Consider the following 14,645-nt stretch of genomic DNA (forward strand, 5'->3'; position numbering starts at 1 on the left):
GTTCTCTTCTTCGGCTTCTTTTGCATCCTCATTTTTCTCCAGGCTAAACAACCCCAGTTCCCTCAGCCGCTCCTCATCAGACTTGTTCTCCAGACCCCCCTCACCAGTCGTTGCCCTTCTCTGGACACATGTTAAAGTGTCTAGGCAAATTTTATTCCATGCTTTTAATGATGCCAGCCAGCACTAGTACAGTTACAGCTACCTAAGGCTACGCTATTGGCTTAAACGGGAATTTTAAACATGAGATTTCCTTCCTTTTATTCTGTTTCTCCGTAACGTTCCAGTGAAGCCGAATCTGAAGTGTGAATCTGGGCACTTTTTTTTGCATCAGTGTATATTCTTTGTATATTTAGTTTTCTGTTAACTGTAACTTTAGATCTGAAAAGAAGATGGTGGGGAGAGCTTCTAAGGGGTTGCAGCATTACTTTAGTTTTCTTTCTCTTGCTAAAAAGCACAAATATTCCTTAATAATTTTGAAGTATACGTAAATGTAAAACTAGATGTAGCAATGCGATATTGCAAATATTGTGAACATATGGAATACAACTAGAAACACTGACTACCTATCTCTCTGTCCTCCTAAGCCTTTTATCTATTTGGCATTTTCATCTGCTGTTAATGATCAGAAACGATATTTTCCTTAGAAATGTCTCTTAACTTGAGCACATTGGGAGCACCAACCAATACTTAGCACCTAATTTGACATTGCATTTTGGAAGGGAAAGGAATATTATGAACCCATTAGCATGGGATTGTTGTTCTGGAGGAATACACTTGCCAACAAGAGACACAACTTTAGGAGGTTACTTGGGTCGTATATCAATGTGCAGATTTCTCTTGGACGTAATTACCTCATTCTCCCGGGTGGAAGATTCAGCTTACTCGCCAGTACTTTGGCCGTATCCCTCTTTTCCTAACTGTGAGGAAAGGTGTAGTAATGGCAGATGCCAGCCACAGAAGGGTGGGGTGGTGGAAAATTAAAAATGCTGGCTGAGCTGAGCGCTACGCTAAACTTTTACTTTAGGAGAGGAAATGTGCTGAATTTGAATTCATTTAACAAATGATGATGACTATGTAATTATTTCAGGTTTTTTTTAAAGACTTTCTTTGCATGTTACCTCTCTGAATAACTCACGTGAGTTTAAAAGCTAACTTCATGGTCAGCGTTTTTATTCAGTTTCGTTCTGATTTAAGGACAGCGGATCAAAAACACGGTGATAAAGGATTATTAATGTAACATGAAATTTTTGCTAAGAAGGCTGTAATTATAGTGCTTTTTATTATAAGAACTCCTTCCAGCTGCTTAACACTGAATGGCATTAGTTCCCTTGCCTTTGACATGGCAGTAATTGCCTTGCAATTGTGTTGATGAAGGGAGCGTTGGTTTATTACAAAATCTGACTATATAATTATGTTTGAAGAAAAATACTCTTTGGCTGGTTTGAAATTTTGTAGGGCTAAGAGTGCTTCAATTTCTTTTAATTGGTTTTACTGTATTTACATTTTGCATTCAAATGACTTACAGGTTTTTCTCCTGCGCACCTTGAGTCTTGCAGACTAGAGGATTGAAAACTAAACTTTCTTAATTTTTCTGTCTCCTTTAAGAAAGTGTGTTATAATTAATTTTTAATTTAGGCATTAATAAAAAAAGGAAATAAGAATTTTGGGGTCTTTATAAAGTTGAGATTGTTTCTTAGTTACGCTGTATAATTCAAGACCTTGACCTATTAAATGAATAATTTGATGAGATGCTCGGTCTCTGCCATAAAATTTCAAGGTACGCTTAAAAAAATTAAGTGCTAACCAGGCATTTGGGGACGAATATAATCCAGCGTGATTGGGAGGGGCTGCTGCTTATCACCTGGGAAGGTATCAGGAGTCCAGATGTGATAAAGGTAGAGGCCCAGTGACACTGAAGTTGCCACGTGTCACCGTAGCCATGGGGGGGGGGGGCAAGTTTTATCCTTTCCCCTGACATTTTCCCCAGTAATGCTGAGCCTGCAGCACCTCTGCTTCAGCTTTGGTGCTTTTCTTTTTTCCCCAGCGTAATACAGCCTCATGAGTGCTGGCAAGGAAATACGGATTTATGGACTTGCTGGAGACGGCTGAGGGGAGTCCTCTAATCCTCCCCTGCTGCCCCTTTTCCTTTCCAGTCTCCTGTTCATCGGTATTTGGGCACGTAGCTGGTCAACTTGGTTCACCTACACTGCTGTAATTAGGAACAGGAATTTCAAACGCAGGAGTTTAGTATTGGAGTTAATTTTTTTTAATGCTGTAAGGATTAAGTATGAAAATGACTCTGCATTTCAGGCTCAAACATCAAAGTTTAAACAGTATGATAATGAGAGTTTTAATGAGCAGCCTTCAGGTGCTTTATACTGGCTTTATACTTTATGCCTTAATACTGGAGCTGTATATGCACCATATATATATATATGTGTATCCCTAGATAAAGGGGAGCGTATGCTAACGTGCATTCTTATAGTAGTTCATGAGCAAAGAACTGAGAGTCGGTGTGGAATGGTGAGCTATTTCCATTTTTGTACCTACTAAGTTTTTGCGGGTCTAACATGAATTAAGTTTTGGTGCTTTGTTACACGTGTATTTTCGAGGCAGTTCTGAGACAACAAAAACTTGCTTACCCGAGAGGAATCAGTCTGGTTTTTTGACAGTATCAATAGTGATTTGTCACTTCAAGCCTTTATTTCCTTTTAACTAGATTTTTAACTTCAAATTATTGTAAACAGTTTGTACTTCCATACCTTTACATCTTATATGCAGTCTCTTAAAAAGGAATTTCAGAGCAGTGTGAGTACTTCCAACTGAAGTGCTTTTTCAAGTTGTTTCATCTTCTGTAGGAATGCAAAAATATGAGGCTGAGTTTAATAATACCTTAAAATTTAAATTGCTGTTGATCCTGTCTTTTTTTCCAGGAAGTTTATTATTATTTGCTATTATGTTGTCTACCCACAATAACAAGCAATGATGATGATCTCTACAGGACTCTCAATCTGGAGGTTCTAGTTGAAGCAGCATTAGTTTTTGTTACTGTGTTTTGCCTAAAATATGCTGAGTTTATTAAAAATAAAATACATGAGAAAAATGCTGCGTGATGGGACCAAGTTGGTTTTATTAAAAGGGCAACATACAAGCTCCTTTTTCTCTCTTAATATGTTAGCATTATCAGGATTGCTACATGAATCCTTCAGCTGGTATCTGCTTTGTGTTTAAGGTTCTCCCCTTCAAACATACGCTTTTGTTTCACCTCTCCTAATTTCCTTTTCATATATTCCTTTGACTTAGTTTTCTGGAATTTCCAGTAATCTTTCAATTCCCACCTCTCGATGCCCACTGCTGTGTTACTCCTGAAATTTTCGTTTTGAGAAATCAAGTAGCCAGACCTATCACTTCATTGCACGGGGGTGAATTGTTTTTCCCTCTTCTCTCTACCGGTGCATCAGATGCTGTCTTTTCCTCTAAGGGAGCTTTGTTCATGAAAATGGGAACAAACATAATATTTTTTGTCTTTTCTCTCTAGCTGGCCTGTGGACAGTCTTCACACTAGGTGGGGTGGGGAGTAAACCAACGCCGCAGCTCGAGCAGTGCTCCCCGCTAGCTAACCAGAGTCTGCTGCTTCTGCTGGTCCTGGCTAATCTGACCAATGCTCCAGATACGCCGAATCCCTACAGGCAAGCTATTATGTCCTTCAAGAACACACAAGGTTTGTACCTGTTCTTACTTCTAAGCGTGAACTGATGAAGATGAAGTGTTAAGTTGCTGCGACTACTTCGACGTTCTCTTTCCAAAATCTGTCTTCCCTCCAGCCAGCCTGTGAAAGAGCAGTAACAGTGTATTTTCTTCTGGGAATTTTGAGATAGAGTTCCTCAGCTGCTGGAACTTAATTGAAGGAGCAGGGGGAGAAGGATACTCTTTCCTTCAGACTTGAGACATTTTAGAAAGCTTCATAATTTCATAAAATATAAATAAAACTGACCTATAAGTAGGTCGGTTATCCAAGGGTCTGCAGGAGTCCCCTAAAACTTCATAGCACTTGGGGAAATGCTGTTTAGCTGGAGTCATGTTCCTTAGAGCTAAGTGAAGTGATTGAATTGCTAACTGGATTGATTTGCAACCTGTATTCTTGTATTGCAAATGTGAGGATAAACTGGTTAATGTCAACACTTCCATGAGACTTGTACATACGGAACATTTCAGAGTTGTTTCAGGGCTTGCCTGGTTTTTGAGAAGGCTGGTTCCAGTCCGTATATCAGGTAACTGCAGGTGCGATGCTGTACTGACTCACAGTGCCCTGCTGCAGAGGGTCTCGCTTGGGACGCGGTAATGCCCTAACACAGCTTGGACTATCTAGATAGCTCAGCTTGCAGGCAGCGGGCTTCTTTTCATATATACTTAGAGTCATAGAATCATAGAATCATTAAGGTTGGAAAAGACCTCTAAGATCATCGAGTCCAACCGTCAACCCAACACCACCATGCCCACTAAACCATGTCCCTAAGCGCCGCATCTACATGTCTTTTAAATACCTCCAGGGATGGGGACTCCACCACTTCCCTGGGCAGCCTGTTCCAATGTTTAACCACTCATACTTTCTCCATACATTTAAATCTCTGCAAGTTTTAGCCACGGGGTTTTACCTTTCGTTGGCTTTATGCAGGTTGACAGCATGCACAGAGCTGCTCAGAGCAGCTCAGGTGCTGCATGATAACCTGTGAAGCCACATCAATACCTCCGAGTTACTCACTTTATTTGGGGGGAGTTTTTACATTCCTTTAACCATTAAGTTTTTAGCAGGTTGAGCTCCAAATTCGTTCACCTCTACCTAGGAAATTTTTGGGGGTTATGGGGCTGGAGGATTGTTCTCGTAAGAAGAATTCTTAGTCCAGACGTGCCCCTTTGATTTATTGGATACTGTTTACAGGCAACTGAGATCAAATTCTTGATACAGTTTTTGTTTTGTTCTGTTTTTTAAACTGTGAACTGCTATGAATGTTTTAATTTGGTTGACTTTGTTTCATGTCATCAGTAACTAGTAATGTGTTTCATTGAAAACTGTTACACGTGTATCATTATAAAATTTTAAAAGAACTTATTCTATGTCAAAAGTAGCATGAAAAGCTGTATTTTTCTCTAGATGTGTACATTTCTAGAATGACTTGCTGTTTCCCATAAACTTGTTTCCACTAGCAATACTCATATAACTGAGCTTAAATTTGATTCCTGTGAACATTCTGAGGAGCTGGTAAGAGGAGAATGATATGAAAAAGAAAGGCTGGTTACTGCCATAATGATCTATGGTATGTGACTGTAAGAAGAAAACTGGCTTTTTTGTCGAAGTAGTTTAGGTAATTTGATTGGGACAAAACTAATAAAATTCAGGATAGTTTTCTTTATGGTCTAGAATAGTTTAATTTTTCTGTTGGTCAGTTTAACGTTCTGTAGAATAATACAGGATATGCTGCTGTTGCTGATAAGTTTCTTTAATACTGTTTAGATATTTTTTTAACAGTTTTTTAATTATCCTTTAGTAAAACCGATTATGAAGTGCTATAACTGTAAGTGGCACGGTTTAAACATCCACAGAAGTGAAGCTTGAAAGTCAGTGGACACTCCTCAGCTAAGGAACTGTGGCATCAGGTTGCTGCTTAATAGAGCGTGTTGAATTGATCCGATTTTGCTGTCTACATCCACATTTTCCCTAGTAAAGAGAAACACTTGCCTGAAGCATGTGTTCATGCGTCCATGAAGCATTATGGACCAATCGGTCCATAATCCCGATCACTGATTGAAGGGCGCGTGGGGGCACAAACGGTAGCTCAGAAAAGCCAGGCTTTGGTCTCTCCTCTGCCTGTCGGTACGTCGTGTTGGGGAGAGGCAGGGTTTCCATCGCCGATGGGCTGCGTCTCGCCCCTGTGTGTGCGGCAGTGCCTCCCGACTCCTGCAGAAAGCAGAAGCGTTTGCTCCGGTGCCTCCTGCTGAGTTCGGCTGAATGGCTGGAGCCATCGCCCCTCACCCGGGCCAAGAGAAGCAGCAGCTCCCCGGCACGCCGTCTCCGCCGGGCCCCCAGAAACCCGGTGGGAGCCAGAGCTCCCGTGGGGCTCCTGCAGGTCTCCCAAGCACTTTTTCATTCCAAAGAGGGTGGAGATGTTGTTCAAAATAAGTGACGACTACCACATTCTTCCATACTGAAAGCTATTTGGAAACTTTGCTAAGAATACGGGCTACAAAGAAAGGGGAAAGCGAGACGCCCACATCTCGGTGGGTGTAGGGAGTGTTTGGGTGATCAGTCCCTACCAGTATAGAGATTTCTCCAGAAGAGTGGAAGAGCTTGGTAGGAACCCATGGGAGTAACTCATTTAAGAGCCAAATTTGTGTTGGCTCACGGTTGCTGCCCATGGGCACACGTGTGGTGATGCTGTGCTCACTGTTTTCCGTGGTGATGAAGTCTGTAATATCCGAGACATCTTTCGGGATTTGAGGAAAAAGGAAGATTTGGATGAAGTGCGATAGTTGCTGCCTAGCATGCTGGCTATCGTAATACTGCTTGCTTGTGAAATGACTTGTAAAAAAGCAGGGTTTGAAATTTGCGTTGGTTTTTTTCCTTTATCTTTCTGAGTCTTTTCTTCCTCCCCTTAAAAATCCCTTCTGTCCACAAATCACTGTGCAGGAGTAGTAGTATTGTCACACTGTTTTATACAGCAGAGCTTTCCTAAGTTTATTAAAAATAAACAGTAAACAATTCCGAAATCTGTAGTCTGTTATTGTGGGAACAAAGGAATTCTAGTTAAATTCTTCAACTTTAGACATCTTGTTTATAGTAATACGGAAAATTTTAAGTCTAGACCTTTAGTATACTTGAGTATCCAAACTGCTGTTGTTCCCAGAATATCCTCTTGCCATGAAATTGCTGTAATTTTTCCATATGCATAGCTTGTTTGTGTGCTCAGAAAAGATAGCCTTTGTATTCAGTTGCCAGGATGCTGAAATAAATCAGCTCAAAAAGGCAGACTCGTCCTACTTCATGTATCGTCTCAGAAGATGCATGCTTTGAATGGATGTTTTTGAACAGAGCTGGACAGGAAAATACTTTCTACAAATTCCTGTGAAGCTTTTTGAGAGTTGAGAAATGTGAGAAATGTACCTGCTCTGCACTGGAACGAAACCTTGCACTCTCAAAGGTTTTTTGTAAAGAAACCAAAGGCAAAATCTCTGACTTGGGGAGATCTGGAGGCTAAGGAAGGACGTGAATCTGGCTTTCTGACATGAGTATGAGCGCACTGACTGTCACCCTTGCTTTTTCCATTTCCACCTAGGAAATTCCTAGGTGTCAGAGATCTGTGCTGATGGACTTCTTGGTTGAAACTGGTAAAGCTTCTTGTGAAAGGTTCTGTGAACAGAAATCTGTTTTATTCTTACTTTCGGCTCTGGCACAGATTATATTGTGAACGTGAACAAACCGCTGTTACTTTGAGGGATGTTAGACTATATGACGTGGTGTTCTAAATCATTTTAATTAACCCACTAAACTCCCCACCGCACATGCATCTTTAAAGTCCCGACAACACCTATGTTTCGCTGAAAATGTACCGATAGTCTTGACCTATGCGCATCTGCCCTTCATGCCAAGAAATGGATAGGAGATACTCCACCTTGCTGCCAGTGAACTAAACCTGGAAGTTTGGGGTGCAGGGTTTGGAAACACACGAATCACCAGTACGTCGGTTCCAGAGGAGACACCCCAGCTGCCCTCCTTGCAGCAGCTCCTGGGATTGCCTTCCTTTCTAACAGTGGAAGCCATTTGGACGAACAGAATAGCTTTATGAAAAAAGATGAGTGTCTTGTGCAGATGCAGGGGTCTTACTGGAGCTCGTGGGGGAGGACCACCTCAGCTTTTTGGCACAACTGAAGCTTCGTGAGACCCTGTTAAGGTTTATGACCATTGGTGATAGGAGTCATGGATGACTTTTGTTTCCTCCTTACGGTGGTGTCCGTATAAAATATTTCACTGAGAGATTTTATAAAGTTAACAAATAGCTGGATGGTAAATGCATTTGTTAAAGATTGGTTTTTTTATTTCTTTATTTCAGATAGCACTGCTTTTTCGTCGTCACATCCACACGCTTTCCAGATTAATTTTAACAGTTTATACACAGCTTTGTGTGAGCAGCAGAAATCTGATCAAGCAACTCTTCTTTTATACATGCTTCTGCATCAAAACAGCAACGTACGGACGTATGTGTTGGCACGAACGGACATAGAAAATCTTGTAAGTATTGCTCTGCTTGCCTTATACTCATCATGAGGGGGTGGTCCTGGAAGCTGGGGTGTCACCAGCTGCCAGTGTCCCCTGTTCCACAGTGGGGGCAGTAGGTTCTGGCTCACATATTCACCAGTTCTGGCTCACTTATTCACTTTTATTTTGTCATCTCAGGAGTACGATGCTAAACATGTCACTGCAGTAAAAGATAGTACTGATAAAGCTACCAGGCTGTCTTTGGTTCCCTCTTTCTCAATGCCACTGTCTGATCCAGGTCAAACCTGCTGACGTGGTGAAAAGAAACTGGTAGCAGCTATCATTCTATTCATTATTTTATTTTTCTTTTCTAGCTATTCAGGCCAAAAAGTTACACAAGCTTACTGTGTGCGTACAGGGATAATAGTTAACAAAATGAGCTGTAACTTGACTAATATGCCAAATGTCTTACAGGGTTGACCTGAGGCTGAAACTCCTCAAGGAGCAGCTGACAGATTTTATAGAAATACAACTGCAGTGACTTTTTAGCTGCTTTAAATAGGATTGTGGTTAATAGCCAATAAAACAGACACCTGGTACAGTTTTTGTAGGCTATAAATTAGCTTATGCTCCCCACTACTTTTGGTAATGTCACAAACCACTTTAACAAATCTTACTTATTAAAAAGCATTCCTTTAATAAGATAATGGCTGTCTAGGGGAATTGGTAACGGAATAGAGAACCCTTTCCATTTTAATATTTGAAATCTTGCCAGATAATTAGATCCCTTGCCTGTTTGATGGCAGATATGGAAGGAGTTTGGTCTTGGTCCAAGTTCTAGCAGATGTATTGCTAAAATCAGAGTTGATAGACGCCACTGTTGGCAAACTCAGGTGAGATGGTTGATACCGAATTGATTCAAGACTGAACTCCTGTTTAGTCCGCTGCAGATTATCTAGGTGAGGGCTGAGTCATTTTGCATGAATTCTGTGAACAAATGGTCACATTTAATTTTCTGGGCTGTTAGTATGTGATATGACATGTTTCACAGCTGCTAACCGTATCAATTTACTTTATCTTCAGAGAAATAAAGGTTAGGTGCGTACATTGTTTTAAAATTATGATGTCTGATATATTGTAAAACTTCCAGAAAAAGCATGAGGTGCGTGTGTCAAAACAACTCCGGATGCAGGTACTCAGATGCTCTGCAACGTGGGATACTTTCATATATTAGCACCTATCTTTCCTCCTCCTCAAAAAAAAAAAAAAAAATTCAGAAAATCCCAGAAATAATCAGTAACGTTTAACACTTTGTGGGGAAAGCTGAGAAAATTGAGACAAGCATCACTGAAAAGTCAACAGCATATTTGATTTGTTTTTTTAATACCAAAGTTTGAAACGGTCTGCTCTCATTTTACTCCTCCTGCATGCTGTTGCTTTTGGTGATCACTGCTGACACGTTACTGACATCTTTGTCCAATCCTCTTGTTTTTAGCGGGCTGGTAGGTAAGGATGAGAACTGAGAAGAGCAGTTTTAATTGCTTAGTAACGCAGGCTGAGCCAGACCAGAAAGGATTGGGGGTGGGAGGGTTACTGGACAAAGAAATCACGATCTCCTAATTACAACCCTGTGGTGAAAAAGGCTAATTCAGTCTTGGGCTTGTAAACGAGACGAAGGGGCAGGATTAACGGAGCTGGTTATTTCCTTCCCTATATGGCAACTGCAAGAGCAGTGCTAACACGCTGGGTACTATTCTGGTGGTGTACTACCATACTTCATAAAATATTTACAGGCTATTGAAACACGGAGAGAGTGTAGAGAAACTTTTTTTTTTGTTTGCTTTAAAATTAACAACAAAACTGTGAGAGGCTTAGACAGCTAACGTAGCTCAGCTGGTGAGAAAAGAGCTTGAGAAGCATCAGGATGTGTATGTGCCTTCACAAGGGGAAAGCCTTGAACCGAACGGACTCTCTGCTTGCAGAGAGGTGTGATAAGAACTAAAGCCTGGAGGTTGAATCCCACAGCTTAGAGATACAGGAGCAAAACAGTTGAGGTAATTAATTCAGAGGCAAAACAGCGCTCTCTATGGATATCTTTGAATGAGGGTGGATGACTTTTTGGAGGAATATGGCATAAGTTAGTGGCCTCTTCACACAGAGGCAGCTGGGTGAAGTATGAGTCTGTGCTATATGAGAGATCAGGTCAGCAGTCAGCTGAGTGCTCATCTTAAACTTTGAGGGGGTTTGCAGGTTGTTCCTGTTTCACTGCGGTCAGTGCAACAGGTTTGCTGTGTTTTCCCCTATTTTAATACTTCCCGGTTTTGGTGCCCAGGAAGCATCGCTAGCAGATGTTCCGTGACGTTTCCTAGGGGTTTTTGAAATGTGTCTTTGTTCTTTTGTAACTTCAGTTCAATTTGTAAATTGATTCAGTGTGGTTTTGTTGTAATAGATAACGTCTCAGCTTGCTTCCTCATTTGTGTATGAATCTACCTCTGTCAGTTATATATAAACACCTTGATCTCCTGTTGTGCTTTATAATGCTTTATCATCAGTAAGGCAAGCATCTTTTTTGCTCTTATAATAACAGTCTGCTTGGTAGAATGAATAGGATGTTTGTGTGTCTTCCGTAACTTAGAGCATGTCACTTTGTATAATTTTATAAAATAATTGGGTTAAATTCTGATGCTGTTAGGGATGTTCTCATCTGGAATTTGGCTATCTTATTGAAAGTACTTGCAGGGATTCTCCAGGAAGCGGTGGGACTGGTGCGATAGGGGTCAGTTAGCAAATTTTTTCATAAGCATAGTGTCATGGTCTGTGGATGGGAGAACGTTGAGCCACATTCTGTTTGTAAGAGCAGTTGACACCCATATTGCAGGTAAAAGTGCCAGTGAGATATCTGCTTGTAAGAAGTAAGCTATTTCTGTTGAATATGTTTGCTTTGGCTGCTGAGCTGTGCAGCGCTGCTGTATGCTGTACATTTTGTTGCTACTCAACATGTCTGGACCGAAATAATGTATGTGATGATGTATTTATATTAACTGATGGTACAGCAATATTTTTTCCTGTGGTATAAATTTGGCTTAGGCAGGTTACTCGTGTGGCTATGCGGTCTTGTATTTTGTTGTACACTAAAGACAAGCTATTTTAAAACTCTTTGCTGGGGAAACTGTTCCTGACCTTGGACTGAATATAGCACCTGCAATTTTCAGTGTCTGTTTTGACCTGTTCCTTGTTTTGGGGATTAAAAGTAACTTTTTAATGGTGGCTGTGTCTTGCCAGTTAAAAGCTGCTCCTGACGGAGGAGTGTTAGTAGTAGTCCGGTAATGATAGTTTAATGACTATGAATAAAAGGGCCATCAATACAAAAATAAATGGTTACTGTCTTCTCAGTACGTGGCTGGACAATGCCATTGCATAGAGAGAGAGAGAGAAAAGTTTTAATGTATGTGTGTAACATAAAAGTGTAGAAATGCATTTTAGTTACAATTCTAGATAAATTTTAATATAATTGAAATTTTAATTTCATCTTATATCCCAACTCTTTTTCATTTAAATGGTGGCTTGTCAAGTAGTTTTTGTTCTGAGAACAGTAATACTTGTCCTAAAGGTGTGTGTACCTCGGCAATCGGTATACGAAGGAAAAAGTGTTTGGAGGAGGAAGGGTTAGAGAAACTGTATGAATTGATCCGGTTTTCATCTGGAAACGGCAGGTAGAGAGAGTTAAGTTGCCATTTGCCTCCTTGAGTTTGGTCTGGTGTGTAGATGGAGAGAATTCTGAAAGAGGAGTGGAGAGGAAGACGTGGCCAGGGGAGTGGAGGTGGGAAGGGGTTTCGAAAGCTTTCAAGGTGTGTTTGGGGCAGGAAGACTGAATGCAGTGATCTGGAGAGCCAAATCACTCTACAGAGTGAGAGTCATTTCAGTAGCTAGTAGGAAATTTTAGTAATGAGTACTTTCACGTATCGGCTCATATGGAAAAGTTTATAATGTCTCAATGTCAGAATCAAGGTACCCTTTTTTAATGTGGTTTGTAGCAACACGGTTTTAGGACTTGGAGCACTTAAGGAACACGAATGCACTTTTTCAGCGACAGATTGACCTAATACTGATGTGCGTGGACAGAGGAGATATGTTGGGCCGTTCTGAGAGATTATGTTTTGCCAGAGTGCTTTGTATGGTATTATTTAGCCCTAACCAGTCTGGATCACAGTTATACTGAAGGAGTGCAAGGCATGTACTTTATAAGGCAGTATATTCAATTTGGAGTAGCTGTAAAAATTAACAGGCACGGCTATTTGGGAGCTGTCTTAAAAACTAAGAAGTTGTTCCACTGGTTACCTTCAGAAAGGCTTTTGTTGCTCTCCCTGCAAAGTCAAGTTGTAAATGCGATTCTTCAGTAGTTTTATATTGCTTCCTGCTGTATGCAGCTTATCATAACGCTTGGACTTGGAAATGACTTTGAGCTTATGCAGTGCAAAGCTACGTGCAATATAAATGTTGGAGGTGGAAATAATTTGAACAGTGAACTAATGCGGTGATGTTTGTCTCCCTTTTCCCCCATCCAAGGAAAAGGACTAATGTTTTTTTGCTATATGCTAAGTAGATATTCTAGGGAAAACCTGGTCTTTACTCTCAAGACCCGTCTTCGCAAAACACAAAGACATGGACTCCAGTTTCAGCTGGAGAGGGAGGTTTGTGAAGGATCCTTTGAAATGGTAAAGGAAGGATGTTTGCAATGAGCAAATACTTTTTTCCCTCTGCTTTTGTTGTGGTATTGTCTTGACCCTGGCCAAAGCATCTGTCAAAAGGTTTTGTGGCCTGCAGCATTTAGATCAATCTCATTGGTTTTAATAGAAACTGTTGTGTGTTTTAATATGTTCCAACTGTTTTGGGACGGGTTGATTGTAAGAGAACATTCTGGTAACTTCAGAGGCTTGTGAAGCACTCGGTGTCCTGGCTGCTCACCAGAATAGGTTTCACATGATTCATGCTGCTGCACTCGGCCTGTTTTGAAAAACAGCGAGTCTTTAGGTGTCTGGAAGCTTCTTGGAATGAATTCTGCATCTCATCCGCTATCTTGGAATTGAGAGTTGTCTCCAGTTCCTTTTTCCAGGGTATTTTGCGATTTAGGCCTATTTCTGCAGCCCGGGGAAGCTACGTTGTACTGAGCCAGTGGAAAGCTGCTTTTCAGTTGGTAGTGAGACAACGTTTGCATCTGGATTAACTTTAGACTAGCATTCAGGTATGCTTGCTGTTGCAATGAAATCTCATTTTCATTATTATTGCAAGACTTTGGCTTAAGCTGTTCATCCTGGTGGAAATGTTGCAAGACCTTGGGCTGAACTCTCATCATAATGTCAGTTCTCTTTGGCTGCCTATTATATAGAATTGGAAAAACAGGCCTTGTCTAGTCTTAACCCAACCCAAACTGGTTCTTTTCTGGGATTATCTCCACACACCAAAAAGGGATTTGAGTTTCAGGTCTCAAAATGCTTCTGTGCACCTCAGCTCCGCTGTGCTTGGCTATATTTGATGAGGAAAGTCCTTTCAGACCAGGCTTGTGGTAGCACAAATGGCTAGAAACAATTGTTTTCTTGCTTGAACTGGTGAAAATCTTGTTTAACAATTTTATTTTCCCATAGTCTAGAGGGGAACTAAAGCTTTCAGAGCCTATGGTAACTGGTATGGCTGGAAATCTCATTTATTAGGAATTGAAATTCCACGTCTGACCACAAGAAAGAATTTGTTTAGACTCTTGTGGAGACAGAATGAAACAGATGGAAGGTGTTTGAACACTGTACGTCACTATTTAGGGGTGGTTATTTCAAGAGGGAGGAATTGCTATGATACTGTTAAGGGCAGGGTGATACACGGGAGGTTTAGAGTCTCCTGTTTATTGTCTGAGGTATTTGAAGACTAAACTAATACAGACATTTTTCCTTCCCTAAAGGTTCTGCCAATTCTTGAAATTCTGTATCACGTTGAAGAAAGGAATTCACACCACGTTTACATGGCTCTTATCATTTTGCTGATCCTTACAGAGGATGATGGCTTCAACCGATCCATTCATGAAGTGGTGAGTTGTTGTTTCGGTAAATAATTCTTCAGCTCTAAAAATCGTTTAAATATTTATTTTTATAAAGCTACTTCCGTATATCTGTTTCCTCAGCAGAGGCAGAATGTGTTCATCCAAATTTGATAGCATATACACATTTCTTTCCTAAGGACTAGTAACCCGAAGTTAGAAGAGTCATTTCAAAACTTTACCGAGTGAAGTGAACCAACGCGCTCCCTCTTGTAGAGGAGGTGCTGCATATACCTCTTTTTCTGTCTTTTTGGTGTTTCCTGTTACAAATTAACGTAGTAATAGCCAGGCAGGCTGCCTCAACGATGC

At 40.8% G+C, this 14,645-nt stretch overlaps 1 protein-coding gene across 2 annotated transcripts in view; it reads left to right on the top strand.

Moving 5' to 3' along the window:
- Positions 1-14,645, top strand: part of DYM (dymeclin) — a 218,972-nt gene that overhangs the window by 77,453 nt on the left and 126,874 nt on the right. For both annotated transcript variants that reach the window (XM_009273826.2, XM_009273825.2), the window contains 3 exons: positions 3,539-3,721; positions 8,106-8,284; positions 14,202-14,327. In XM_009273826.2, the coding sequence (XP_009272101.1) occupies positions 3,539-3,721; positions 8,106-8,284; positions 14,202-14,327 (488 nt within the window). The remainder of the gene's footprint in view (positions 1-3,538; positions 3,722-8,105; positions 8,285-14,201; positions 14,328-14,645) is intronic.

The sequence above is a fragment of the Aptenodytes forsteri genome, unplaced genomic scaffold (assembly GCF_000699145.1).
Source record: "Aptenodytes forsteri isolate BGI_AS27 unplaced genomic scaffold, ASM69914v1 Scaffold31, whole genome shotgun sequence".
Taxonomy (NCBI): Eukaryota; Metazoa; Chordata; class Aves; order Sphenisciformes; family Spheniscidae; genus Aptenodytes; species Aptenodytes forsteri.